The sequence below is a fragment of the Aythya ferina genome (assembly GCF_964211825.1).
Source record: "Aythya ferina genome assembly, chromosome: 6".
NCBI classification, from domain to species: domain Eukaryota; kingdom Metazoa; phylum Chordata; class Aves; order Anseriformes; family Anatidae; genus Aythya; species Aythya ferina.
The window spans coordinates 27,416,719-27,433,345 of record NC_140303.1 but is presented as its reverse complement, the minus strand read 5'-3'; the positions used below and the strand labels follow the sequence as shown (position 1 = coordinate 27,433,345).

General features: G+C 42.8%; 1 protein-coding gene across 1 annotated transcript in view; it reads left to right on the top strand.

Annotated features, from left to right (window-relative positions):
• The window catches only part of SLC49A4 (solute carrier family 49 member 4), a 63,921-nt gene extending 50,055 nt beyond the window's left edge, over positions 1-13,866 (top strand). The window contains exons 8-9 of the mRNA XM_084524852.1: positions 3,370-3,552; positions 7,238-13,866. Coding sequence (XP_084380978.1) covers positions 3,370-3,552; positions 7,238-7,353 — 299 coding nt within the window. The 3' untranslated portion in view covers positions 7,354-13,866. The remainder of the gene's footprint in view (positions 1-3,369; positions 3,553-7,237) is intronic.
• Positions 13,867-16,627: the final 2,761 nt, after the last annotated feature.

Here is a 16,627-nt window from a genome sequence, read left to right as displayed (position 1 = left end):
TTTACTGTAACTTCAGCAGCTGTTCTTCTACAGTACAAAATCGTGGTAATTGTGTTCGTTCGGTGCAAGGTCACTGTAACAGAAAGGAAATGGTCTCCATTAATAGGTGGTATTCTCCCTGCGACGGTGTCTTGGTGCCCTTGAGGTGGGAATAAGGTGCACTACTTAGTGTATGAAATAAATAGCCAAACTACTTTTGAACCCTTATTTATTTGACTTCTTCCTATAACTTATTTTTCTGAAACCAAATATCTTATCTTTGATTTTCTGTCTAGTTGACCTAGGATTTGTGACTTAATCACCATGTTAATGGAATAAGCTTATTTGTATAGCACTCAGAAGGACCCTGAATGATTTACAGAAACGCGGAATAAAAACACCTTCCCATCACTACAATATGTACCCATTAAGTGAGAACCCCTTAGGCTGTCATCTTTCACTTTTAGAGCTGCTTTTTGTGGTTTACCAGTTAAAAGATGCCATTTCCTTTAGGTCTTAAAACTTGGCAGCTACTGGATGCTGTATTCTACCTATAATTCTGCACTGACATTTCCTCTTACTGGTTTCCAAATGTGTGTGCATGTATACACACGGCTTGTTCTTTACTTATTATTACATTATTAATATATTTACTTATATTATCTGTGATCTCATTTGAGGCTTTGTAATTGGTACTCAGCTGGCAATTTTTAGTATGTGTGTGAGGCAGGTAATATTTGAGGGAAAATAAAAGGAAATGCTAAAGCTGCATTGGTCCTGGGAGTGTGGAAGTGTGTGTTGTGTGCTGGTGGGTGTCCTTGCATGGCCAAAGGAGGCTGAAGTGACTAGGAAATGTAAGGATGCAGTTCCTAAAGTACAGTTATTGTGTCTGCTTGCTAACAGACTAGTCATCTGAACCATCTTAACACGCTTTAGTAAGCGATGAGCAAGAATGTAGTAGGGCTAATATATGTTAGACTATCAAGTTGGTTAGGGAGGCTGCTATTTGTCTTGTGGAAACTTTTGTACCTACTGTACTGGATAAACCATGAGGTCTTGATGATTTGCTGTTAGTCTTAGATGCATATTGCTGTCTTCAGCTTGAGCAGAACTGAGTTTCTGAAAACTGTATGTCTGGAAATCTCTGCACACAGTCCCCGTGTCCCGGCTGTTGCGGTTTATGGAGGTTTCAGTCGTGATGCAGGGGTTTTGCCTCCACTGCAATGTGTAAGGAGTTCCACTTTTTCTGGTGCTCATTCTCTGTAAGCAGCTTCATTACTATTTCCACCGTTTTCCAGTGTTTGAGGTTTCTAATACAGAATTCTGCATTTACCTATGGCTATCTTTAATTGAGGGTAATGAGGGGCAGATGTTTGTTTGCCTTCAGAGGTTCTTGCATTTCATTTATGTGTTGGTTTCTCAAGCCAACACAGACTTCACATAGCTAAATGCAGTGTTCATATTTGCTGGGTACATCTGAAAGCAGTTACAGCAAGTTAGAGCAATGTGCTGTGTTTGAGGTAAGCAGGGGTTCAAAGAGAAGTTTATGAAATTTTAAATACTGAGGACTTCCAGCAAAAATCGAAGGAACTTGTGGCTAGAAAATCAGTTATTCAGTTTAACCTAGAAAAGCCCATCAGGAAGAACTTCCTCATAAAGTTGGCTGTGTTTTTTGTTGTTTTTTTCTTTAACATTTTTTTTCTTTGCTCTCTGCAAACTGTTGGAACATACCTTGCATTAATATATTTGACTTTTAACTCCGCAGTTAAAAAAAAAAAAAAAAAAAAGAAAAAGGAAAGAATTCAAAAAGTAAAAAGTTACCTTGGCTCTTTCCTTTTTTATTTTAAACAACTCAAAGCATTCTGGTATGTTTTGGGGAGGGGAAGGGAATGGAAGAAGAGCAGGCAGCAGTCCCTCTTGAAGTTATGCCATATATATCAGCTTTCTGTCTGAGTCTTCTGCCCTTGTTTTCTTGTCCAGTCAAATCCTCTGTCTCTGTGCCTTGGAAGGAAACCACATCAAATGACAGATCTGATAGATAGCCCTTTCTGCTGTATCTTTTAATGCTTTTGTCTCTTTCCCATAATTCATGTTTTAACAAATGATTTTTTTTTTTTTTAATTTTAAGCTTCTCTCAAGTTTCCTGCTTCCTAATAATTTCTCAATTAAAAGGCTTAGCAGTGCTTAACAGAAGATGAAGCAGAACTTTTTCAGTTCTCCCCTTCATAAGACAGAAGAAAGCAAATAAAACTGAAAAAACAATTTCTTTTTTATATGAACATGTATGTCCTTATGACAAAAATTGTCTAAGAATTTTGCATCACGATGTAGTGAGATGTTATAAATACTTTTCCTGTGACTTAACGCTTTTGCTTCTGAAAAAACATTTTCTTTCTTGTCACTTTGATAGAAACTTCAGAAATTCTTCCAGACTTGTCCGCACTCCAAGCCTTTCAATTGCTTCTTTATGTTTTGTTTTCTTGACTGGTAACCTCAGATTATAGAGGCTGCAGGTCAGGAAGTCGTCTTCTTCCCAAGACAGCACTTAGAAATGTAAATAAGTCTGCGCTAAAAAGTACTAAATTCTTTTGAGGTTTTCTTTCTTTTTCAGCAATAGATCTAATAGTAGATAATGCAGGCATATTAAGACTCTTAAGATGTTAGGCACTGTGAAGTATTTGGCAGTGTCAGAAATCATAGAGCAAAATATCTAAGGGCACTGAAGAAACCCTTGCACTCTTCTATTATTTGTTCAAGAAAAATGTTACACGCTGGTGGAAAAATTTGCATTATCAAACGTGTCCCATTCCTTCCAGGCACTGGGTGCCCTTCATTTCCTATTGAAGCCAAAAGAGATTCAACATGTTGCCTCTCAGGCCACGATGAATACTAATGTCTTGATATCTGGTAGATCATTAGTATTTATTTGTAAAATGGAAGCAAAATTAGTTCTGACCTTTAGAGCTAAGCCAAAAGGTTAATCCACGTCCATTTCCAATTCAAAGCATTAATTGCTCCCCTCTCTAATTGTGTATAGGACAACAGTTACTGTTTGTTTCAGAGAGAAATCAAACTGTAGCTGACGGTTTGCATTCATAATACTGTTCTGTTTGCTTCTACAATTGAATTCCACATCACAGAATTTGTCTTCGCAGGTTCAGCTTAAAAAAAATAAATAAAAAAAAAATCTGTTATTCTGATGTATTTATTTTAAATCAATGCTTCCTTTCTGCCTGAAACTAGTGGTATGTTAATTACTTTCTGATAAACAGAGGATACAAATAAGTTTATGCATTTTTCAGTTGATCAAATATTAGTGTTCGTGGGAGCTCCGAATATGGGCAAATAATGCCAGTGTGAAATTAACAGCTGTTTGTGTTTCTCTTACAGCTACACTGTACACATCCTGCATTTTGTTGGGTATATTTCTCAACAGCAGCGTACCAATATTCTTCGAGCTCTTCGTGGAAACGGTCTACCCCGTTCCAGAAGGAATTACCTGTGGAGTTGTCACCTTTCTGAGTAATGTGTTTATGGGAGTGCTCTTGTTTTTCCTCACATTTTACCACACAGGTAAGAAATACTAACAGGAAAGAAATACAAGCTACTTCGATAATATAATTCTTCATGAACACGTAGCCTTGTCAATAAGGGGAGGATTTGCACATACGATTTCTGTTAATAACCAAATGCACTAATCCCCTTTGTAAAGAGTAACTTTGTTCTACAGGCTTTCTAATTAAAAAGAAAAAAAGCTTTCATGCAAGATATATGTAGTCATGTACCACTTAGAATTTATTGTAGCCAGAAACCATCAAGATACACAATCATCATATTTTTATAACTATTTAGAATTTTATAAATTTTAGAGAAATATAGATAAATATCTATTTTAAAATATTATGAAAGCTTATTATTAATGGACAATATGGCCATTAGTATTGTTTTTATCTGTGCATGTTCAAAACCAAAACACAGCTAATCCAATGTCATGCTTTAGGGTATAAATGTGTGGCCCAGGAGGGTCAGAGAAGAAATGCCCCACTTGTGGTCAGCTCTGTTCAGTAGGTCGGGTATATCATTAGGTACAAGAAAGATGCTCTCTTTTGACCACTGCTCGAAGACAAAATATTCCTTTAGGTAATCCAGTGGCCCAGTGAGGCAGAAAAGAGTGAGTATTGGTTGATATTTGCATCAGCTTCTTCAGACTGTCTCATCTCTAGAGTATTATTAGCTTCCTCAGAACTCATACTTGGAACTTGCTATTTAAGAGGAGGCTGAGGGGAGACCTCATCACTCTCTATAACCACCTGACAGGAGGTTGCAGAGAGAAGGCTGTTGGTCTCTTCTCAGGTGACAAGTGATAGGCCTCAATCTGCACCAGGGGAGGTTTAGGTTGCGTGTCAGGAAGAATTTCTTCTCAGAGGATGGTTAGGTGTTGGGACAGGCTGCTGAGGGAGGTGGTGGAGTTGCTGTTTGTGGAGGTGTTTAAGAGATGTGTGGACATGGTGCTTAGGGACATGGGATAGCAGTGGACTTGTAGTGCTAGGTGCATGGTTGGACTTCATTACCTTATAGGTCTTTTCCATCCTGCATGATTCTGGGCATGGTTCTGTGATTCCAAACTGCAAAACAAGAAGCAGTCTTTCTTTAAAGTGGAAGTGGTCCTTATTAGCAGTTTTTGAAGATGTAGATTTTTGGTTTATATTTTGTTGTCATGGTAAATGTTTGTTTCACGGCAGAAGATCTGCAAAACAGTGTTTTATTTCTTTGCTCTGGAAGGATTAAAAATTGAAAACTTCTATATCAAAGCATTTAGCACTTAAGATGGTTTGGTTTATAACCCAGAGGACACCAACAAATTTCGGAATGAATTATGCTTGAAATTATGAAGGTTACAGTGTGGGGCAACTTTTCAAAGTGGTGTGTGCATCGTTCTGTCAAGGAACTGTAAGCAGGTTAACAATAACATTCTTAGTTATGTTCTGTGAACACAAAAGAGAGAGAATCGGTTTTTGTTTGTTGTTCTTTTTTTCAAGGTTCCGTCAAAATGCATTGTTGTGAGAAAAAACAAACAACAAAAAACTGAATTTATCCAGACCAGCCTCTGGTGGTTTGATGTTTAGTCCTGACTTTTTAAAAAATGTTTCTCTGCTTAATATTAATTCGTGTGAACTCCTTTCCTATATACTGTTATTTCCAACATTTCTGCCTGAGCTGAAAAGATTATATAGAATACTCCGAGGATATTTTCATCATTTTTCAGTCCAGTGTTCTGAACTGCTTAATACAATGCATCTTACTGTTTTTATAGTCTTAACTTCCCTCTGACTAAAAAATTATGGTAAAGTGAATTTATTCCCTAATACATAGGGTATTTGGGGCCTTTTTTTTCCTCAAGTAAAGCTTTCCCCAGCACGTATCAGTAAATACAGGTAAGGGTAAACCTGAAATTAGTATACCCATACACTTGGAATCTTTTCCCTATTTCTGCAAAGGAGGAGGAACATCTGTTTGTGCTCGGGATGATCCATTCTCAGTGATGAAGTAACAGAAATGATCAAAACTACAAATGTTATGTGGTCGCTAGAGGCGATCAATGCCAGTGGATGCTATTGCTCCTTTGATAAAAGAAAAATCCTTTAGAATTTAGATAACGATCTTAAATACTTGTCTTCCCTCTGATTAAAATACATCTTCTAATGGCATCTAAGAAGTTGTAGTAAATCAGAACTCGGTCAAGTTTATCTTGTTCCCTCGCTCTTGCTTTTTAAGCCAAACAATCTTTCAGTAGTTTTAATTCTATTTCTCCTTCTCATACTTTGATATTGCAACGGCTGCAAAAGAACCAAGCCCTGGAAACTTTAGAGTGCGTTGAAGATTTTGGTCCAGCTGACCCTGTTAAGAAGGGGAAATGAAAACCTTTCAGAAACCTCAGCATATTTTCTATTGCTGTGTTTTGAGATGAAAAGCCTCAGTCTCTGGATGTGGCTTCCTACAGGGAGTTCCAAATAAAAACCAAAACCAAATCACCCTTTAGCTTTGTGTGATCAATATGTTAGCATGAATCTCCAAATTCTGGGCCACAAAACATGTAAAGGGTTCAAAAGGAAAATGTAATCTTTTAGGATATATGGGTTAAAATATGTTTAGTCCAATTAAGGGTATCACTTCATATAGAAAATAGCAAAGTATTTGCACATGAACAATGTAGTCTTCTCCAAGCCTAGGAAAAAATCAACGTTTTATTAACAAGATTACTGCCTAACCAAATCTGTAAGCTTTTAGGGAGAGGGTGTTGCCGAAGGCTGCTGGTTTTGGGGGGTTGGTTTCTCAGGTTTTCTGACTCTTATCCTTTGCATTGTGTAGTATAAATTTTGCTTTCTCTATTAGCGATATAAATTTTAGATTTCTGAAAGTAATGGTGCTGGGGTCTTAATTATGATTTATCCAGACCATGAGGGTTATTTTACATAAACATGTCTCATGTTTATGTAAAATAAATAAAACAATAATAATAAAAGAACAATAAGAACATACATTTTTAAATGAAACAAAACAGTTTCCAGTAAAAGTAATGCTTCATTAAATTAACAGAATTAAAAGGAAAAAAAAAAAGGTTGTGGTGCACTTGTTTTTGAATAAAACTGCTTAATTTGTAGTCAAATATCAGAATATAGGATTTCTTGAACGTGGAACATATACTTTTAAAAGCAGTGCGTTTTGTCTAACAGCTAAAAAGAGTCTTCTGAGGAGCTGTTCATGCAACTAGTTTTAAATGGCATTGATTGCACTGCTCACAAGGTTTGTCAGAGGAATTAGTTTTCCCTCCTCAGACCATGTAGCAGGTTTGATTCAAAATCAAACCCTGCTGCTTCTTATGCTTTTAATTTGTTTTAGTTTTCAATCCATAGAAATCAAAGAACTAATGAGTAGAGTGTTCAGAAGTGGTTTATTCTCCATTAGCAAGGATAGATTTTTTTCCCCCCCCATTCTCCATTGACAGGTTGAATAAGAAGCATTAACATTAGCTGGAGGCATTGGTTTTATATATATATAGAAGTCGTTTGTGGAGGAGTCTCATGGACCATGTTAACCATCTATTGATTGCAGAGCTGGCAAGTTTTTGTTGAGAAGACAGCAACTTCCTTCAAACCCACCAGCCGTGTTTCTGGCTTGAAGTATTACAAGTTTAGGTAGCTTGAAACACGGAGCATGTTGGATAACTCTGAGATCGAGTCTGTCTTCTGCTTTACAGAGTTTTCCTGGTTCAACTGGTGCCTCCCGGGATCATGTCTGCTCAGCCTGCTCCTCATCCTGTGCTTCCGAGAATCCTACGACAGACTCTACCTCGATGTCGTTGTCTCTGTCTGATAGTGCAGGACTGCTGACTGGTTGGAAGAGACTGAAAGTTGATTTTGCAGTCTGCACATCTTCCTGGATTTGCACAGCTGACCAGAGGAAAAACAAAGAAATTACAAGACTTAATTATGGCTTTATTAGAGAGGGTGAGGGACATGTTGTTTCTTATGTTCAAGATACCCTTGATTTGCATTAATTACAGGCAGATAAACATGGAACTTGAGTGATGATAAAGATGCCTGAAATGCACAAAGAGAATATATCTGATGTACAGGTACCAGTGTCAAAACTGGAGTTCTCTATTTAAAAGGCTGTTCATGTAGCAGTGAGATGTATGAGTCTGTGTGTGCATGTGTGTGTGCCAACTCAAGGTTGTACACACCGGGGTACCAGTCACCTTCAAGTCTTCTATCAGAATAGGTATAGTGAATAATCTCTACAAAAGGAAAGAAAAAAAAAAAAAAACAAACATTTTTATAAATCTCTTTTAAATTGCTAGTCACTTCTATAACAAATGTCCATTAAACAGTTAAGCTAAAATAATTTGGTGCTGTACACTACATTTACATTCGAATAAAGTGATTTCTGATATAAGACACTGGTACCAGGGTTTTTAGCCATACTAAAATCCCAGTCAATCCTTGCAATGTTGTTAGAGGTGTTTGTTTATCACCCTAGAGCACATGGATGCAGAACGGTAGCCGTAGGTGCCACTGAAACGTAGCTGCAACTGCAACCAGCAGTTGCCTCTGAAATGCTGCCACAGCTCTGTATGTCCTCAATGCATAGCATCTGTGGTATCTCAGAAGTTTACTGTAGAGTCACTCCTGGTATTTGTTGCTCTCCTAAAGGCTACTGCTGTCTCACCTTTCCATCCCCCGTCTCCAATACTGCCTTTTGTTTTCTATTTACTGTGAAAACCTGTGTTCATGCCGATAAATACTGTTGGTGTGGATGTTCAAGTCCTGGTCATTGTCTTCTGATACCCTAAGGTGTGCATGGTTTTTAGGATTAGTTTACAATTGAGGGTGCCTAAGCAATACTGTTTCTTAACCCTTTAAAAATCACTTTAACTCTTATAAAAATTACAGTTTCCTAAAAAAATGTTTATAGTTTGATGGGGTGCCCTGATGGCGAAATGACAATGAGTTTGACAATGAAAAACAACTCATGAGTTTTGGCATAATACGGGAAATATAATGCCAGCTCTTTTTATCAGTAGTAATTTGTGGTCGTTCTGGCCCTTACTTGAACATAAATATTGAAGACACTTTGAATAGTTTTTTAACTCAATTTTAAACCTGCTAATAATTTCTTAATTATCTGCTTAGATTTCAGTTCAGCATCATTTACAGTATTCCCCATGTGTGTGTTCTATGCTTTGTGTTGTGTGTGTGTGTGTGTGCGTGCATATTTATATCTATGTATACACAAATAAAGCTTATATATATCTAATATATATAAGTTATATAAGGGTATGTGTTTACATAGGTTTATTTTAAATAATTATGTCTCTGGATGGTGGTGGTATGCCACTGTTTGTAACTAAACCAGTCACTGCCGTGAACAAAAATGCATACGTCGGCTGTCTGTGACATGGTTTATTTTTTTTTCTGGGGTGAATGATTTCCTACCGTAGCTATTTTATAATACGGAGCGCGTGCACATGTTAGAGGAGGTTGGTGTGCAGAGTTCTTCGTCGACATAAGTTTGAATCAAACGCCCTTTGCTCCTACGTGGGGCTCTCCTCTGCCACTCTTGAGTGATACAGACACTGTAAACTCACTCAAATAAAACCTGATCTGAGTGCTACCTTTCCGACATGTATCCATTCATTGTCTTCTCATTTTTCAGACAGAACATGCCACTAATACCTTCAGCTCAGGAGTGTATTTGTGCAGCAAAATAAAGCAGATGCCACAAAACAGCTTGCTTTTATGTTTTCAGATGTATTTACTGTAGTAAGTAGCAGAAGATTGACTTAGCTCATTGCCTTTATCAGTGACTAAATGATCTTTTTTTTCCCCCCCTCAAAACAGGCTCTTTGTAGACAATGGAGCTAACCTCCATAGAGATAACTTAATCGATCTAACTATCACATTCAGAACCACCGGCATCATCCTTTCATCGTCTTTCAGATGGATGGTAGTAACTGTCCAACTCCTTTTTACTATGTTTTAGTGCCTGGAATAGTTTCAGTATCCAGTAGCTGTTGCTACCTATTGTTTTCTGAAAAACTAGGATTGCTTGCCAAGAATTTGATTGCACTTGCATTGTCATGGCAGAATTGCAAGCTCGGATGGCTCTTCAGAGCTCTACTTCTGCAATTTAGTGGAGCTATATTAGGATTAAAATTGCACAGTTCAGGCACTGTCCCGAGTGACAGAGATTTCTAATCCTTTCACTGTCCAGACTATTTTAAGGTGGAGGAGCACCTGAGGCAGCGTTCAGATGATAACCTATTCTTCCTCTGTTTCAGAAAGCAGTGAACAATTCAAAATATTTGTCAGTGCTGCCAAATCTAGACGCTCTGTACCGTCAGGGGAGAAGACTGAACATCTTGTTTTAAGCCTTGTTGAGTGTTTTCCTGATTTGCTGTGAATTGCTCGCTGCTCTCCTGAACCTTAGATGCTTTTGATAGAAGTTTCTGTGTCTGTCTTGGGCACTGTAATGTGTGGTCTTAATTACAGCCCTCAGCACCTCCACCTCTGCATTGAAACAGAAATGTTTTCCAGGGCCGAGCAGTACAACAGGATGCTGCTGAAGGGAGACCCGTGCCATGATTGCAGGCACCAGTCTGCAGTCCAGCCTCAACCAGAATTCCCAGCAAATCTGATGGAAATCTGAGTGAAAACCGAAGGTTTGCTCCCAAATTACTTGAAGTTGCTGAGGACACTGCTGCGTTCTAGGCACACAATCTTTAGGTCTTTATTAGATTCCCAAGTCTGGCTTGGGACAGGACACAGGGATTGCAAATGTACTTGCTGAGATCTCTTATAACTTATCCTCATTTGCGATCATCAGCATCTTCCTCCTCTGGAGGAGCAGTACATTTCATGTTAGTAACCCAAATGAAGCTTTGGGAATATTTCTTGGATAAGGGTTATCAGATAGGTACATCCTTGTTGGGATCTGCCGTGGGTAAATGGTATCAATTAGTGATAGTTCTAGAGAGAACTTGTGAATGGGTAACAGCAGGATTTATTTGGGTTTTCCTCTAAATGAGATGTTGTCTAGCACTGTCACAGAATAGCTGAAATCGGCTGCTGCTTCACCTCTGACTTGCAAACAGAGGAAGGTGCTCTGAGAAGTTATAATTTTTATTTCTCTTCATGGCCCTTAAGTTCATGGCCCAGGAGAGCAATTCTTTCCTGCAGTGCAGAACCCCTTGAACTACAAATAATTGTGCTATGTTTTATACTGAAAACGCTAGGGAGGATGCACTGTAGTCGGTCCCCTCTCTTTAATAGACCTTCAGTTCAAGTAGTTACACTCTGGGCTGCCTCTCAGATTTCTGCTTGGCTCACTAATAACTCCAAATTCATCTTCCAGTTCTGCTGGCTTTTCTTGCTAGCTCTGGAGCTGCGCTAGCCTTCATGCTGCTAATGAGGAAGCTCAGGTTTAGAAGTTGGCTCTACTTAAGGCACTATTTACTGTCTCTTCCCTGTTTTTACCCCTTAAGTTCCTTTTGATTGCTTTGCTTTGCCGAGTGGCCTTCTGTTCCCCGTGTTGGTGGCAGTGTAGGTACTGTGGCAAAAAGCTCCCAGGTTTCCAAATTGGTTTTAGAGGGAGGGGTCCCGTCTATTTAATATGTTTAAAAATAGTGATTTTCAGAAAATCATGCAAGCTGGAGGAAGGTACAGACCCGAAGGTTTTTACATGTGTGTGAGCAGTCTGTTGCAAAGGAGCTACTCACATGCCTGAACCTCACAGACTTGGCTCCTTCACTTAGACAGGCCCAACTGATACAGGCCATGCTTGCTGTGGCTGCAGGTTCGCAGCATTGCTGAGGTGTTCAAACCACCTGATAGATCTGAAATGCGTAGGAACAAGATGTCTTTCATCTTCAAGTGGCTTAGAAAATCCTGGGCAGCATCTGTGTTTGCAGCTGGAGCTCTGGGGGGACAGGCTGACAGACTGAGTAAGGGAGGGAGGGGTTTCTGGAGGGCATTTCAACACTGAAATCCTGTGGTGAGTTATCAAATCCATAGAAAACTTGAAGTTTCGTGGTGATGGACATGTTAATGTATGGTCTATTCTTGCACTAATATAATTAAACTGTCTTGATTGACATTTGTATATTGGGTGTTACTGGAAAGGGAAGTGCTGTTAAATGTGGGGGCTCACGGAAATATGAATGGGGATTATACAGTTTGCACAGAGAATTTAGCTGTCCTGTAATGCTCTGACAGCAGATTTTTAATCGTTAATCCTCATTTCTTATGGTAGGTCACTTTCAAATGTTAATTAGTGTCTGTGACAAAGGCATTCCAGGTGGGACTCTTTAGTTCCATTAGACTTATTTTTTTTTCCCAAGATTACAATTATGGATTATGGTAATAATTTGGCAAGACAACTGCTACACATGTAGGTAGTGTTCGGTATTGATTTCGTGTCTGGTGTCACTGCTCCCAGTGCTGCCGAAGCACCAGGCTGTGGGGGGCATGGTGTAGGTGTGGGTGTGAGAAGGCGCCCTGCAAAAATGATCGAGTTCCTCTTCCAGCATCTTCCTTGGGCTCCCAGGAAGGGAACACACCTCTGAGAGGCACACAGACACCTGTGTTTGCAGGGGAGCTTTTGTACAATCACAGGCTTCATGCATTTCCCTGCAACTGTTACCACTGCCGTGTTGGTTGTAGGTGGCATTGGAGAATCTGCTTCCCAGCACCAAGGAGTCACTTTGGAGCATGGAGTTTCAGTAGAGCAGGCAGCAGGCGCAGTAAAACTCAGCTGATGTCAATCTGCTTATAATTCTTACAGTTTGTGTTTCGAGGCAGATGAAACCAATAAATAGAGGAGGAAATGCAGTTCTATCCAAAGCTTGACAAGCAAAAGCAAACATTTGCACAGATGTGCTGGCTCCTGCCTTTTGTTTGCGGTCACAATGTGTTTAGAGCAAACCCTACCCACCCAAAAAGCCTCGGGCACTGTGCTCCCTGCAGCTGGGAGTGCCTGGGCCGAAGGGAGGGGAGATCAGCGCAGAGCAGAAGGGGATTTGCTGCAGCCAGGGGCTGCTGAGGTGCTGTGGCCCTGGGTCTGTGCAAGAGGGATTTTCCTACAGCCCCCTCGGAGCTGTCATAGCAGGATCTCTTTTCCAGGGGCTGCCTCCTCCCTCTGCAGAACATTTCTAATTCAGCTGCTCCAACTCCAGGTTCCTAGAGCTAAATCCCTTTTGAAAACTTCAGTTCCGCTTTTCAACTGCTTTCTGGCTCGGAGGTTGGGACAGGCCTCTCTCCCTCCCCTCCTGGGGGTGATCTGCTCGCGTGGTGCTTCTGGAAAGGCGAGGGCTTGGCCTCAGCTTCATTGCCAGTCCTGCTGCTGGGCTTCCATTGAGATGTTTGTCCCCTTGGTGCCACCCCACTGCACTGAGCAGAGCGGGCAGGAAGCATTGGGGTGCCTGGGGCCCCGCTGCCTTCTCCCAAACTGCTTCTGGGCACTAACAGAAGGTGAAGGAGGAGACATCTGGGCTCTCCTGGGTGGCTTCAAAGCCTTCCTCATGAGCACGGTTCACTCATGGACTTCATGGACTCCCTCAAGGACGAGGTTCTTCATCTGCAGCACGGTTTGTGCTGGAGCAGGTACTGGCTTGGCGCACAGTTGCTGTTTGCTGAGGCGCAGCAGGCAGGGAGGGGGCCCGCGCTCTGCTATGAGAGCTTTTTCTTTCCCCGTGTCTCACACCGCTGCCTTCCCCTGGGATTTCTTCACTACGTGTAGCTGGACAGGCTCCTTACGCTCCCTCTGTACGGCTACATGAAGAAAATACCAGGGGAAACCCTTCCTTCTTAGGGAGCACTTTTCCCTTCAGGCCCGGGCCCTTTCTCCGCCCTTGATCCATCCTCGCAGACAAGGCCCAAGCCCCATGTTTTCCCTCAGAGGTGTCAGGCAGGCTGCCTCTCTCTGCGACATTTGTTTAATTAAGGTCTCGTTTGCCTTGCCCGGGCTAACAGCGGGGTCACAGCGAGCCCCCAGCGGCCGTGGGCGCTGTCCCGCAGCCCAGGCCTGGGAGCACCGCGGGCAGCTCTCCCACAGCCAGGCCCTTCCATTTTACCCTCCTTTGTACGCGTCCCCCTTTTGTAACTTTTTAAATGATTTGATAGAGTTTTATTTTGAGGTAAATTCTACTTTTTGTATGCAATATTCTGAGGTGATGTATTTTTATTTTTAAGAAAATGGTGTTTAAACCACTGTATGCCTGTCAATGTAACACACCCTCTGTGTCATCTCTTTCTAAAACTGGAATCTCACCATGACTTGTGTGTTCCTGCTCGTAATGCTTGTTGCACATTAAAGAGGTTACTCAGCTGTGCTGCTACTAGTGTTCATTAATTAAAAAACAAATGCAAAAACAATGAGGGAATCATTTATTTCTGCTGTAACATTGCTGAAAAATACTGAAGATATTGCTGCACACTGGAGAGCCCTGGCTAAAGGACTGAGCCCAACCCCTGGGACAACAAAAAAGCAGAGGGCAACAAATGGAGGTGGAGGAGACCAAGGGGATGGGGGCAGGTGGGGTTCAAAGAGGAAAGGGTATTTCTTGATCCCAGCCTCATCCCTGTAGCCCTTTTGTGCAGCCTCTGCTTCCTCCCACCAACTTTCTGATTCCCCATCCAGTTGCCTCCATGGTCCAGTCTCGGGGTGGTGCAAGCCAGTTGCTTTCCCTAATTGCTACCATCTCGGTTTGAGCTTTTGGAAAGGATGCCCTTCACAATCCCCTTACTTGTGTTTATTCTTCATTTAATTGAAATGGGCCCAACCTGGGATCTCCTGATCCATGTTTATTTTCTAGGACTGGCCCTTCAATACCGTCCTGACCACTTACCACGGCAAGTTTAAAATAGCCTCACATCCTATTAGTGCTGGGAAGAAATCTGTCAGCTCTGGTATCGCGGACTATCTGGGCCCCACTATTCTTAGCAACAGCCTCTTTCCAGGCTATATATGGGAGCCTGCGGCTCTCTCACCACACAGCTCCCGCTTGTATTTATCTTTGCGGTGCTGCAGAAACCTCTGTGCTGGGGGAAAGCAGGGCCAGGGGTCCAGCTCAGATCCACGCCCTGGCTTTGTGTGTTGCCAAGCCCTCTATGCTCAGCTTTGCTCAAAGAGATTTTTTTTTTTTTTTTGCCCAGTTTCTATTTTAGCTTTGTTGTTGCAATCTGCCTCCCTGGTGCGTAAAGGATGTTTAGGCTCACTGGCTGACTGCTTGCTGCCTTTGGGCTGGCCCAGCAGCACAGGCTGGGCTCCTGCTGCTGCCTCCTGTGGAGGTCAGCCTTGGGAAAGGGCTGCGAGGGCCACCTTCACTGCCAGGAGCCAAATGAGCATGGGAGCGTGGCCTGAGAGCTGTGAAGCATGTACCAGAGCTGAGCCTGTCCATCCCTCCCTCCTTCCATCCACCTGGCTGCAGACCTGCAGTGGCAATGACCAGCAGGAGGGGATCCAAACCCCCCCTCGGGGAAACATCGTCCTGGTCGGGCACTGGCGCAGCCAAAAAATGTTGTTCCTAAGACATGCGAAAACAGCAAACAGTAACGCGGCTGCTGCCAGAGCAATAAAAGTGCATCAGAGTCGCGCCTGGTCTCTCGTACGGATCGCTCGCTTATGACATTAAATTAAGTGCTGCAGAAATGGGGATAGTTCTCTCTGTGGCCGCTGATGCTTCACATCACGGAAATATCAGATGTTCCTGGTGTCTGGCCATTGCCCTGCGCTGGGGAGTGGAGCAGTCCCTTGCTGGCTGCACTACTCCCACGGCAGCAAGGAGGTGCAGGGGTGGCAGAGGCGCCAGGGTCGGACGCATTGATCCGTGCCCGCACGGCACCGTTCCTGTGTGAGCCCTGGGTGCAGGAGACACCACGCTGTCCCCGAGGGATGGAAAGCCAGGAGCACATCTTGCTTCCAGCTAAGTGCTGGCTGAGAAGCTGTGGAGTTTGACCTTGAAAATCCTTCCATCTGTAGAAAACTTACCCTGAAGCATGACACACAGCAGGGCACAGCTCCCCAGCCAGGAGATGCTGCTGCAGCCGGAGGAGCCTCCGGGTGTGCAGGGGACACCACAGCTGCTCCTGGTGCCTCAGGGCCCCAGCGAGCTGCAGCTTTGGTGGTTTTTAGAGGCCTGAGGTATGGCAGTGGTGGATGGACATGGCCTTCAAAACCTGGTTCTGCCCATTTCCAACAATTTAAGGAATTCATTGTCTGTCCTCCCCTCACAGGTGGGGGTGGCAGTGGTGGCGTTGGGATTTTTGCTTTCGGGAGCAGCTCTGGGCCGTGCTGGAAGCTGCCTCGCCCTTGACTACTCTGCAACTCAGCTTGCTGAGCAGAAAGAGCAGAGCCAAGCCCATGCGCGTGCAGCTTTATGAACGAACCAACCAAAACACATCGAAACGCATTACGGCTGTTAGCAGAACAACATTTTTAATGACTCACCGAAGCTTTTAGTAATTGAGCCGCATGTTTGAGAGCACGCGGTCTGTCAGATACATACTGGAGAGGAGAAAAACCCAGCTGAGACGCCCTGGGAGCCGCTTCTTTTGCAGGAGGGAGTTTGGAGACCGGCAGAGCCAGGCGTGAAGCAGTGGGCTGAGGCCCTGTGGGCAGAAGCTGGGGACAGCCAAAACAGCAGCAGGGGCTGCTGCGAGCTGAACCCTGGTGTGGCCAGGAGCAGCCCCGCTGCAGGGCTCAGTGCAGGGTCGGTGGGGAACCTGGGGGATAACCCAGTGTCCCCCGGCCCCTACACACAGCTGGGAATTACAAAGGGAGAAAAGCAGTGCTGCTGGGCGGGGGGTGGTGAAGGTGAGAGAACAAAACGCACCGGGGCTGCGAGCGAAGCTGTTATGTTAATGAATCAAATTAGCCCCTAGGAAAAAAATGTTGTGGTAGGCAGATTTTAAGGAAATTGGAAATGGGCTCCGACGTGACGCGTTGCTCTAATTGTGCGCAGAGGTGTCTTGCTGCAAAACAAACCCATTCCAAAGTGGTCTCTCCGTGTCATTCTGCAAACTAACTGAAAAAAATCAATCTTATTCACAGCAAGTTTGTTTTTACTGATCCTGTGCCTCTCAATTACTTT